A 12621-nucleotide genomic window follows, 5' to 3' on the forward strand; every position below is an offset into this window, starting at 1 on the left:
GAACACATGGGGTGTATGTGGGGGTAGTTGCCATGTGAAGGGTCTCCCCCAAACCTTTGGAGGCAAGGCAGCAATGGCCATTTCCCTCTCCTGCCACACAGACACACAAAACATTCACCTTCCTCCCATCATCCTCTGTGGTAGTGATCAGGCGGATTGGTGGGGATCGGAGGGCAGGCACAAAGACAGAAGAGGCCGTGGCTGACCCCTGAACATGCTTGAGTAACGAAACGAGACAAGAACGAGGCGCCCTCTGGGTAGGGAGCCCAAGAGGGGAAAGAAGGAACCCCACTTAGTAACTGGGTGCCTAACCTTTCTTCCACCCGCCCACCCCCGTCGCCACATTGGCATATTGGAGGGGGGGGGAATGGGTGACGGCCAAGCTCCCCTTCACTTCCTGGGGGCGGCAGAGGGGGACTGGCCCCTGCTCTCCCAGACTTCACGGATGGTGCGGCGGACCTCCCGCGGGAGGTGGAGGGTCTCGGCGTGGCACTGGAGGATGTGCTGCTTGACGGTGGCCAGGCAGACGCGGCGCAGAGGGTACTCGCACACCATGCAGACCAGGTGGTTGGCCGAGGCGTCAAAATCCACGAGGAAGCGGGCACGCCAGGTGGGGTTGAAGCTCTTGGCCAGGAGTGGGGCGTCCTCGCTGCCCGCTGCTGCCCGCTGCCGGCGGGGCTTGGCGTCGCAATCTTTGGCGTTGCTGCCGGGGGAGTTGGCCAGGGCGCAAGGGGCAGGGTCCCGTGGTGGGCAGAGCTGGCGGGGAGGAGGATCCGTGGAGTGGAGCCGAAGTAGAGACACAGAGCATTTGCGATCTGGGGAGGAAGAGGCGGCAAATTGAAACAACAGGCCGTTCGCTCAGTCCACCTATCCCAGAGTTGGAAGGGACAACGGGGGTCAACTGACCCAACTCTCCACAATGCAGAAATGTTCTGCCCAATGTGGGGCTCGAACCCACAACCCTGATATTCAAGGGTCTCGTGCTCTATCAACTGAGCTGCTCTCACAACTAAAAGTGAGCAATTAGAAAGCAAAGAAAGAGCTCAGTTGGATCAAGCCAAAGACTGCCCATCTAGCCCAGCCTCCCATTCTCATGGTGGCCAACCATATGCCCATTATGGGAAGCTGATCACAGAATCAGAGTTGGAAGGGACCCTGGGGATCATCTAGTCTAACCCCCTGAAATGCAGGAATATGCAGCTGTTCCATATGGGTATCGAACCTGCGAGCCTGGAATCATCAGCACCATGCTCTAACCAATCAAGCTATCCAGGCTGCTAAGCCGGACTTGAGAACAAAAGTGCTCTCTCCAGCCACCCAGATAGATCAGTCGACAGAGCACGAGACTTAATCTCAGGGTTGTGGGTTCCAGCCTCACACTGGGCAAAAAGATTCCTGCATTGCAGGGGGTTGGACTAGATGACCCTCATGGTCCCTTCCAACTCTGTGATTCTGTGAATCCCCAGCAGCTGGTCCCCGGAGACATGTACTGCCTTCATTTACTGCTTCCACTCTGGAAGTAAAGCAGAGCAGCTGTGGCTTGTAGTCATGAATAACCTTAAGCATCATGAATTTGTGTAATCCTCTTTTATAGCCATCCAAGTTGGCGGGCAGTACCTACACCTCAGAGATGCCCCTGGGAAGTCCCCAAGCATAGCAGAAAGCTCAGGGGGCGGGCAGGGCTGAGAATGGGGATATATAAAGAGAAGAGATGTTGGTGTGCAAATCCTGCCTTGGGAGACGGAAGGAGTTCCAGTCCAGTTTTCAGCTGGGCTTCAGCCTTGGCTGAGCTTGGCGGGAATAAGCCAGTGATGTGAGGTTGCTCTTGTTTTGGTGACTTTTGATACACAGCCGGCAAGATTGGAGATAACATTCAGCCTCCCAATTAGCAGGGGGGAAACCATAACACAGCAAGGACAAGAAACATCGCTCGTTTGTGCTAAAACAGGGGTGGTGAGTTTCTGGCCTGCAGGCCAATCCTGGCCAGGCAGGGGGTCCAGTTTGGCCAGCCCTACCTACCCGTCTGTCAGCTGCCGTCACTCAGGAAAATGGGTTCAATTCTGCCTTGGCTGTGGAAACAGGCACTTGCAGCCAGAGCGGGATTTAGCACCCCTGGCAGTCAGCTGAAGAGTGGGTGGTGGGTGGGCCTAAATCCGACCCAGTTTTGCCCCTTGCGCCTGTTCCTTATTGGGAACAAGCGGCAAGACTTACCCACTGCTCTCTTCCTTGGGCCTGGCTTTGCTTCAGAGTCCTGGGGTGGTTCTGTAACAACAACATCGATAATACATCGTGGCCACCTGTAGGAACCCGTGCCATCAACATGCCCCCAAAATCCCAGAATAACAGAATTACGGAGTGGGAAGGAGCAGTGATCTGCAACATTCCAGGCAGAGGGCCGTCCCACCTCTCCTTAAGCCAACAGCAAGACCACCAACAGCTTCCAAGGAAGCCTGGCTCCCTGCCATTTCCACCCCTTGGCTCTAGTTCTGCAGGTGGGGACGGAACTCAGATGTTGCTGGACTCAATAACCCCTAGCCGTTGGCCGTGCTTGCAAGGGCTGATGGGAGTTGGAGTCTTCCAGACCTGCTTTAAGGGGTTAGAACATGGTGGCCAGTGTTCCGTTTTAAGGGTGGGGTGGGCAGCCTGTGGCCCTCCGGACATTGCTGGGTGCCCAACTTGCAACAGTCAAGGAGGGAGCTTTTCCCCCCAGCTTCCTGACCCTGCCCTGCTCCTTCCACCACTGCCAGTTGCCAGGGTGGGAAAAGAGAAGCCGATGGGATGGGAGGCAGAGGGTGGGGAGAGGTCAGTACAAGTCCGAGCCTCCAGGACACCGACCCTCAAGCCCGACCGCAGCTCCGCCTCCACCTCCTCAGGGAGGCCATGTGACAGCCTGGCTGTGTGCATGTTGCATTTGACAGGTAATGTGCCTCTGGTTTGGGCCCGGGCGGCAGTGGCAGCAATGCACACGTGTTTCACCTGCTCCCCCCTTCCTTCTCCTTTCCCTCACGCAGGGAGATTTTTAAGTATGACCGCCAAAGCACTACTCACCCGGTTGAGTCCGGCAGTACAGTTTCAAGGCAAAGCCAGCTGGGAAAGTGCCGTCCGTGAAGATACGGATTTCGGCAGGTGCCGAGCCTGGGACCCCACATTCCGAGAGCCATTCCTTCCCTGGGAAGAAAAGAGGCAGCGAGGAATTAAGCCAAGGATTGGGCAACTTTTCCAGCCCGAAGGCTGCATTCCCTTCTGGGCAGCCTTCTGGGGGCCGTGTGGAAGTGGCACCGGTTGTGGAAGAGGCCAGAGGTGAAAGAGGGCAAAGCATATTGGACCTTTGTCAAGTAGGATGGCTTACACACACGCTCACACTCCCCGCATACCTGCCCCACTTTCTCTCCTCCATCCAGACATGCTAGAGGCATAATCTGAATTCAAGTACATATTCCGGCCAGACAAAAACACTCAAGGAGGGTGCAGAAGCAAGGCCATGGAGGCAAGTGGCCTGGGAAGAGTCCCGAGTCTGCCACCACTGAAAGTGACTGCTATAAACTCAAAGTTAGACCCATTTAAAGTGATGGGCATGGCTCCACTAGGTTCACTAGTTTAAATGGGTCTACTCTGAGGAAGAAACTTAAGTTGGATGTAACCCCCACAATCCTATTCTGTCCCCTCCCAAAACAACAGCACAAAAAAAATATGTACTCTGTACCAAGCAGAGCCAAATTCTGCAATCTGTGTAAGTCAGGCACGTCAAACTACTCTGCACCCCCCACCCACATTTTCACCCCACCTATTTTGCAAATTATTCTGACTGTGTTGGGGAAGGGGCACACAGCGACTTTTGCAAGAATGAAGGATGGTTTCGTTCAACCCACCAAATTCAGGTTTTCAGTATTACCAAAACCTTGACGGCATGCTGTCAAGCCCCTCTTTAAAGTTTAGAAACTTGACTTTCAAAGGAGCCAAGGAGGAAGGCAGATAAGATCCTACGAATGTTTGGCGCCTCTGCGGAGCGCTAGCCTGTGGGTGGACACACAAGGAGGCAGCTAGGCACGCAAAGGGAAGGAACGGTGGCAGTGACTGGACGGAAGAAGCTTCCATTGCTTTGGGGAGGGAAAAACCTGCCCCCACGCTAAAAAGCAGCCTTACAGCTCTGCTGCTAACCTGTGGTCTTGCTGGGATGCTTGCTCATGTCATTGAGGGTGCTCAAGCTGTGCCGCCTCTGCTGGCCTTGTGATCGCCGTTCAGGGTCTAAGCGTACATAAAGGAAAAACAGTTCCACGGGTTAGGTCCATGGTCTTCAGCTGGTGGCTGAAGTCAAGTCATATCCCACTCCAACGCTAAAGTGGAAGGCAGTGCCTGTGGCCACCAGGCTTCGCTCATCCCGAACATTTTGCAGAAGAAGGGATTTCCGCATGAGGCTCTTATCCCTACAAGACGAGCCTACAGCCACAAAGACTCCTCCTTCTACTCAACAGCCAGAGGTACAGAGGCGCCCTCTTTGGCACCTGGGCACCTGGGAAAGAGAAGGCTAAAGCCAGACATGTGTGTTAAAAACAAACATTGGAATGGGGTGTCGTTCTGCTGGTTGAGGGATTAAGGGCCATAGCTCGGTGCTTTGCACACAGAAGGTGTCAGGTTCAATCCCTGGCATCTCCAAGCAGGGCTGAAAAAACTCCCCCCGGCCCCCCAAATTGAAACCCTGGAGAGCTGCTGCTAGTCAGTGGAGACAGCACTAAGCTAGACCCCTTGGCATAAGGAAGCTTCCTGTTTTCCAGTTTAAATTCAGAACCATGAGGACTAGAATCTCATTTCGTTTTTTTAAGGGAGGGGCCACAGTTCACATGTTTCCTGCAGAAGGGCCCAGGTTCAGCTCCCTGGAGGCATCTCCAGGTGGGGCTGCAGAGCACCCCCTGCCTGAAATCCCAGAGAGCCCCTGCCGGTCCGTGTCGGCAGTGTTAGGCCAGACGGCAGCTCCCTATTTTTCTTACGAGTGGGTCCTGGGTCTGAGAACGATGACGATGACCCGTCTAAGCGACGACCACCACCACCACCTTCGGCCCCAGCACTCACCGCAGCGCGCTCTCAGGTGCCCACGCTTCCGACTCGCCGGCTGCCGCTCCTCCGAATCGAGGAGCACCTCTATCTCAGCCGGCTGCTTGCTCTTGCCGGGGTCGCCTGGCAGGGGATAGTTTCAGAAAGGGGAATCAAAAGCGGCACACAGCACTGCGTGTTTGTTCCACGGCAAAGAGTGGAAATGGGCAGCAGCGGGCAGAGGACTTGGCCTCCCAAGGATCTCATCTTCCGTTTAGGGGGAGGGAGAAAGGAAAGAGACAAGTTTCTAGCCCTTATGGATGTGAATTGGTACTCCAAGGCAATGCCTGGAGGAATCTTGGTATCCAGGGTGGAGCTGAGAGAGAGAGAGAGAGAGGCTAAGTCAATAGGCAATCGTCTAGGGCAGCCTTTGCATACCCAGAGCCCTCTGGGTGTTCTCAGCTACAACTCCCATCAGCCAACATGGCCAGGATGGCTGGGGCTGATGAGAGTTGTAGTTCCAAACACCCAGAGGGTGCCAGGTTGGCCTTAGTGCTTTCGCCAGCTGTTTGCTTCTCCCAGGGACTAATAGGCACAAACATAGGCAGAGTGATTGCATTTCTATACATTCTTCATGCATAAATACACAACTTCCTGGTTGCGTTGTCCAACCTAAAGGCCAATATCTTCCAACGCCTGTAGTCATTACATGCCTCTAAAACCCACAATTCAAGTGCTATTTCACTGTCAATCCTCAACACCATCAGGCCTCCTCTTGATCCCTACACTCAACTTTTGCCCTGGGACTGCAAAGATGGAAGGCAGCATGCCTGGACCTCTGCCACCACCCGGGGGTCTAAGGAAGGCAGCGCCCCCTGCCTTCTATGAAGAACATCACAGCAAGGAGGAGACCAGCCTGACCCAGTCCACTGGCCAGAGAAGGAGCAGCTGCAGAGAGCTGGCTTCCCCTCTCCGTGCCAGGGAGAACATTTATGAAACACTATGTAAGCGAGAACAAGTCCACGAGTTTGCTTTTCCCCTCCCAATCCTTTTTCCTTTTGTGCTGTGTCTTTTTTAAAGTCTGTAAACCTGTGGGCAGGCTCCGCCTTATCACTGGTTGTCTGCAAACTGCCCAGGCTTTTTCGGCTAAAGAGCAAAGAAAAACACTTCCGCTGAAACGTTTGCCAACATCCTGTTAGTGTAGTCTAAACAATGACTTGAAATGATTCTTGAAAGATTTTGCCCTAGCAACAAGTCTGCCCTTGGCAACAAGTTTTCCCCTTATCAACAGGTTTCTTTATAAGGCAAGGTATGGATCAGGGAGAGAGAGAGAGAGAGTATGTTGGAGGCTGTTGCTCTGGCCAGACGGCTGAAGAGCAGAGCGAGACAGAATGATTATCTGAACATAGTTTTACTTTACTTTACTAGACTAGTGGTTATATAAGATGTAGTGTTAATTCAACAATAAATGCATTCAGAAGAACCAAAATGGGAGGTGTGTTTATTCCCATGTGTGCGTTCGCCAAGAGAAGAGCTGAATTGTGAAGAAATGGATTCTGGAAGACTTTCTGGGTGACTCTGCTGACCGGAAAAGGAACCCCAAAGGATGGCAAACTGCACTGACACCCCCAGCCCCTTCTCCAGGAGGCACAGGGGAAATGGAAGAGGCAGACACGGAGGGCGACTTTGCTCAAAACCCAAAACCTTTTCCAGACCCAACGGGAGATGGTACCATTTAATACAACACTGATCTGTGTTGGTGTGTGTTACCTGCCGGGGAAGGTTGTGGCTCTGGCTCAGGAAGCACCACCCCTTCGCTCCAGGCTTCCAGGATGTTGCGCTTCTCTTCGAAGCTGAAGTCCAACGAGTGGGCGTGATGCTCCAGAATGTGTTTGCGGGCGGCCACAGGCCCCGAGGCACTGAGGTTGCCACCGCACACCATGCACACTGGCTGGCTGCCCCCCGAGCTCTCGGCAATCAGGTACTCCTGACTCCAGGAGCTGCCTGCCTCTTCTGGGCCAACCTCGGCCACCGGGATTACAACCAGCCGCTCTCCTGGGGGTGAGAAAGGGGGCACGTTGGGATGGAGGAGGGGTCTGCCGCCAGCCTTGGAGACAGTTCCCATATCCCTGATTCCTTGCGCGCGCTCTGCCCCCTTCCTTTCTCTAACAGAGATGCTCTCCAGACGCTGCCGGACTACAAGTCCCATCACCCCCCATGATCATGCTGGCTGAGACTGATGGGAGTTGGAGTCAGGGCAGGCAGAGAGAGTCCTTGGCTGCCCTATGGATGGCACTGGGAATGAACCTCCCATCAGCCACAGCCAGTGTGGCCTACCAGCAGGAATGGTGGTGGTTTTCACGTAGAGAGCAGCCACAGGACTTCCACTCTTCTCTTCTAGGTCAGCCTCATTGGCTCAAGCTTTTTCCAATGGCAACAAACAGCTCTTACTATTGTTTCACAGGCTAACTCAAGGCTGGGGGTCCTTTTCCACCTTAAGAACCCAATAAAAGCCCTGCAGGTTCAGGCCTGCAGCCCCTCCAGCACCTAATTCATGTAGTGGCCAGCAACAGACAGGGGAGGGAGAACATGGCCATTGTGGCTGGTAGCCATTGATCGCCTTGTTCTCGGTGAATTTGCCTAATCCTCTTTTAAGTTGGTGGACACCACCGCATCTTGCTGGAGGGAATCCCCCAGTTTAGCTATGTGCTGCGGGAAGAAGTATTTCCTTTCATTTGTCCTCAAGCATCGGCCTTCGTTGGGCATCCCTGAGTTCTAGGATGATGCGAGGGGAGGGACTTTCCCTGTCCTGCGCCCCGGAGGGGCACGTTCCCCACCTCTGTCCACGGGATCTGCGTGGGGCCCATCCAGCCTGACTGGGGGGCAGCTGGGGAGCAGATGCCCTGCGGCCACTTTCTCCTTCTCCTTCTCCGTTTTGCACTTCAAAGAGACCTTGAGGTAGTCCAAGAGGGGAGCTTCTGCCTTCAGTGCCATGAGTGTTTCGGTGGGGCTGGCACAACAAAAGCCCACCTGTAAAAAAAGAAGAAGCACCGTTCAGGTTGCGGAGGGGGTAGATGGAGAAGGGAAAGAAACACTTCCAAGTTGACAACCTCAGTTCCCACATCTCTTTTTCTCCTGGCCAGGAAAAACCACACACACACACTTTAAGAATACAGTGGTACCTTGGTTCTTGAACGGCTTGGCTCCTGAACAAATCGTCTGGCTCCCGAATGTCACAAACCCGGAAGTAAGTGTTCCCATTTGTGAAGTTTTTCAGAAGCTGAACATCTGACACAGCTTCCACTTGAGGGCAGGAAGCTCCTGCAGCCAATCGGAAGCTGCGCCTTGGTTTTCAAACAGTTTCAGGTGTCAAACGGGCTTCCAGAATGGATTAAGTTCAAGAACCAAGGTGCCACTGTATAGGAAGGCTCTGTCGTTATTTATTTATTTAAGACATTTAAATAACACTTAATATTTAAATATGCTCGGTGGCTGCTCCAAGGCATTGGGACTCCCTCCCTAGAAAAATTAGACTGGCTCTCTCCTTGTTGTCCTTCCTCCTGCAGGTGAAGACTTTCTTGTTCCAACAGGTATTTGGGAACTGACTGCTTCTAAGGAAAGGGCTGGTGCTGTTTTTATTGTAATTATTGGTATGGTTTCAGTACATCCTATGTATGTATACAGTTTTATTTTTATCAATGTTTAATTGTTTTTCAGTGATTGCTTTTTCTGTTTTTACCGGCTCTTATTTTTTACCTGTAAGTGGCTTTGCTTCCTATCAGGGGGAAAAGGCGGGGTATAAACAAGCAAGCAAGCAAGCAAGCAAGCAAACAGAATCAGAATTTCTAAGCAGCGTAAACAAATTGTTAAAAACCATTTGAAAATAAGAACAAATAAAACTCATCATAGAAACAGAGCTTTACTAACTTCCTGCTGATGAAGCCAAAAAGGAAAAAGGGGAAGAGAAAATAAGCAGACTCAGACCACGACATGAAGCAATTCTGGGATACAGTTTCTGAGCAAGCTGTGGGAAACATAGCTATTTGGGGACCTGAAGGCCATTGCTATAGTCACTCCTCCCCTCAATTATATTTGTTTATTTCGACTCACAAAAGTCTTCTTTGTCTTCAGGCCACGGGAACCAGGATGCGGGCGGGGATCCGAGGGCCATACAGGGGAGACATACAGAGCCAAACTGCACACTCTGCTGTTCACTGTACATTTTAAAGTGTTATTTGGATGTATGCAAGGATAAAGTTTGCCAACCTGCTGGAATATAGGATACCCCCCTTCCTCTTTGCTGAGTACATGTGCAAAACATCCTAAGAAACCTGCTCCCTGAGTTGTTGCTACCCCCAATCTTTTGTTTTCTTGTTAAGGATTTTTTTAAAAAACAAACAAACAGGCACCCTGTGTTCAAATTTACCTCCCACCACCTTGAGGACTAGAAACTTTGTTACTTTTAAAGCAAATACTTTGAGACTGCCACACTGGGGGCGAAAGGAACTACATAATGCACTGGGATGTGACATTAATTCCAAACCCTTCCTACCTGTGGCAGGGCGTCAATCCGGATCGTAACCAGAGGAAGGGCTTGGGATCTAGAATCCACTCAGTGCTGCCTGGTGATAGCAAAGCTGCTCGCTCTTCTGGAAACAAAAGTGGGGAATAGTAAATCCATTAGCCACAAGAGTCTTTGTTCCCTAGAAAAGAGGAGAACCCAAGGGGAAACATACTTGTGTTTTCTTTAAGAAAAACTTCACATGTAGAAAGTGCCATCATCTCCGAAGAAGAGGGAGGCTGTGAACACACACTCCATGCATTTAAAGCACATGGCTTCCCGCAAAGAATCATGGGAATTGTAGCATGGTGGGAATTGTAGTTTTGGGAGCAGTATGCTACAGTTCCCAGGATCCTGTGGGCAGCCTTACTGTGCTCAAAGTGCATTCAGCATAACAACATAACCTGGAGGATGTTTGTTTAATACTTTTGTCATTCCCTCCTCTGCTCCTGCACATTCAGGGCCAATCTCCTTTTCCCCTGGTTTGAATATGTACAGTTTTGTCTTTCTTGCTTTGACTGCTGGGTCTTTGCCCTGACACCAAATCCCCATCTCTTTAAATTATAAAGGTGTACTCCATGCATGTCCAAAAAAGAAACAGTCACAACATCCCGTGGAATTCTACCTTCCCTCCCCAAAGCCACAAGGCCCTGTTCACATTTTTGCCATGTCCACAATTACTCCCACCAGGACCTCAAATCTCCTCCATCCTCTAAAGCAAACCCACAACTATTACTTTTATTATGAAATTGTCTATTCTGATCTCATTGTAATAAGCCACTTTGAGCATCATTTTGGGAGGGATGGGGGGAAAAGGTGGCCTACGAATAAAGTGATAATAATTATGAAATAATATCACTTTCCTTCAAGTCTTTATTTCTCCAGAATCTCATTTCTCCCACCAAACAATTTGCATTGTTGCATCTCCCTGTTCTAAACCTTCTACCCCAAAGTGTATCATCATCATCATCATCATCATCATCATCATCATAAATTCATTATTTGTACCCCACTCTGAGCGGCTTACAACAAATTATTAAAAATACAATAAAACAACTTTGCACCTCCTTCCCCCTCACCAGGCACCATTTTAATTCTTTCCTGGATCTCAGCTAGCCAGCCAGCCAGCCTGACTTCTCCTTCTAGACCTCCCTCCCTTCTCTACCTTGCCTCTACCCACTGAAGATTTCTCCTCTGTTCTCCCTCTACATCTACATCCTGCCCCACACCATCCCCACAGGGTAATACTCTTTTCAGGGTCTTTGTGTGTCTCATCTGCATCTTAAAAGAGGCAAAATGCCCCCATCTTTTGCAGATGCACCCCATACTCTCCTCCTTGGATTAATCCATAGTACCTTCTTCTGAATTACAGTACAATCTTCCCCATTATCTCCCAAAAAGAGGCAACGGTCCATGTCCCTCCACCACCACCCAGATCTCCCTGCTGTACCATTTTGATTCCTTCCTGAAATTCAGGCCTCCCCAATCCCAGGTATCACCCCCATCCACTCAGCACAAGGGGCTCCATTTTCACATCTCCTCCCTTAAGAGTCCATGGGTTGTCTCCAATGTTCAGAGTAGACCCATGGAAATGAATGGACCTGGCTGTTCATTTCAGTGGGTCTGCTCTGAGTAGGACTTAGCTGGATACAACCCTAACACACTAAACCATAGCTGTCAACTTTCCCCTTTTCTTGCGAGGAATCCTATTCGGAATAAGGGAATTTCCCTTTAAAAAAAGGAAACGTTGACAGCTATGCACTAAACCCCCTTCCCACTACTAGCCATGCCATAGGTTCCCCCTTCTCTCTCTCTCTCTCCCCCCATTAATATTCTTCTGACCTCCCCACATGCTCACCCTTCCTGAGCCAGGCAACCCCATTGAATATGCCTACCAGGCACCTGCCCTTGTGACTTGATCCTCCATCCTTACTTTCCCTCTTTCAGCCCCACCTCAAAAAACCAGCCCCAATCCCCACCTCTATCCATCTTGGTGACCACCTAGCTCTTTGCCAGTCCCTCCCCTTCAACCTAAGCAGCTGTTGGGGGGGGGGGGGACAACAGTGACCTGGTAATACCATTAAACTGCAAGAAGAAAAATAAGTTCTCCCCCCAAACAAAGACCACCCCAGGTGTTTTTCTGGGGGGGGGGGGAGACACCAGGCCTTCTCCCATCCCTCCTGCTGGTGACCATCTCTGTGTGTGCATGTGTGTAATGAGCACATCAACCCACCACAGATGCATTTATGGCGGAGGATGGGTAGGGAGCACCAGCCTCTTCCAGATGTGCCAACCCAGCTGTGGAGGGACCCACCAGCCCTTCCCCCCCACCCATTGTGCTGCTGGTGTGGGGAAACGCCAGCCCTTTCCCCCCCAACCCAGCTGTGTTTATGTGAGGGAGCAGCACCCCAGTTGTGGGGCCACCCTAGGTGTGTGGGAGGGGAAACACCACCATAACTGGGGTGGCCCCACAACTGAGGGAGAAATACCACCACAGCTGAGGGGCCACCAACCCTTCCCACCCCCGTTGTGTTTTGGGGCGGACACCACCCCAGGTATGGAGGACGCCAGCTCCATCCTAACTATGTTTATTGGGGAAGAAAAGCCCCCACCAGCAACGTCTATGGGGGGGGTGTTGAACAGCTCCCCAGGTGTGGGGGGCACCATCCCCTCCCCCACCCCAGGTGTGGTGGGACAGCAGCCCCCCCCCATATTTGGGGGCCGGCAGCACCTCTTTCCCCCCCCCCGCGCCTTGGCCCCCGCCCCTACCTACCCAACGGGCCTCTCTCCCCACCTGGCCGCTCAGCTGCTCCAGGCCTCCCGAGCTCTCCCGCTGGAGCCCCCGCCACGCAGCATAGAGCTCTCCGGCTCCCAGCGAGGCAGAGCGGCCTCTCCTCCCCGCTCCCACTCTATGGTTTCATTGTCCGAAGGACCTTTCCCTCCTCCGCTCTGTTGTCAGAGATAGCCATAACTTCCGGCGGGAAAGGGAACGCCGCCATAGATACGTCGCCCCGGCGGCTGTTTTCTTATCT

General features: G+C 52.0%; 1 protein-coding gene across 3 annotated transcripts; it reads right to left on the reverse strand.

The window, feature by feature from the left end:
• Nucleotides 1-329: 329 nt before the first annotated feature.
• SPINDOC (spindlin interactor and repressor of chromatin binding) lies at nucleotides 330-12621 on the reverse strand. Of its 3 annotated transcripts, none has more exons than XM_080985729.1 (9): nucleotides 12384-12621; nucleotides 9581-9677; nucleotides 7866-8058; nucleotides 6799-7083; nucleotides 5068-5172; nucleotides 4159-4245; nucleotides 3049-3168; nucleotides 2212-2262; nucleotides 330-815 (listed from the first exon to the last, which is right to left on the reverse strand). In XM_080985729.1, the coding sequence occupies exons 3-9, from the start codon at nucleotides 8020-8022 to the stop codon at nucleotides 391-393; spliced, it is 1230 nt and encodes a 409-aa protein (XP_080841855.1). In that variant the 5' UTR covers nucleotides 8023-8058; nucleotides 9581-9677; nucleotides 12384-12621; the 3' UTR covers nucleotides 330-390. The 3 variants fall into 3 exon arrangements, with proteins under 3 accessions (XP_080841855.1, XP_080841854.1, XP_080841856.1); XM_080985728.1 differs by having other exon boundaries at nucleotides 12363-12621; XM_080985730.1 differs by lacking the exon at nucleotides 5068-5172 and having other exon boundaries at nucleotides 12363-12620.

The sequence above is a fragment of the Podarcis pityusensis genome, assembly GCF_964106645.2.
Source record: "Podarcis pityusensis genome assembly, chromosome: 16".
NCBI lineage: Eukaryota > Metazoa > Chordata > Lepidosauria > Squamata > Lacertidae > Podarcis > Podarcis pityusensis.

Excerpts from the sequence above, each read along its gene's own strand:
- SPINDOC (XM_080985729.1), bottom strand. The coding sequence starts at position 8,022 with ATGGCACTGAAGGCAGAAGCTCCCCTCTTGGACTACCTCAAGGTCTCT. Across the intron at positions 4,246-5,067 it reads GCACCTGAGAGCGCGCTGCG|ACCCTGAACGGCGATCACAA; the intron begins GTGAGTGCTGGG and ends ATGTACGCTTAG. Across the intron at positions 2,263-3,048 it reads GTACTGCCGGACTCAACCGG|AACCACCCCAGGACTCTGAA; the intron begins GTGAGTAGTGCT and ends TTGTTGTTACAG.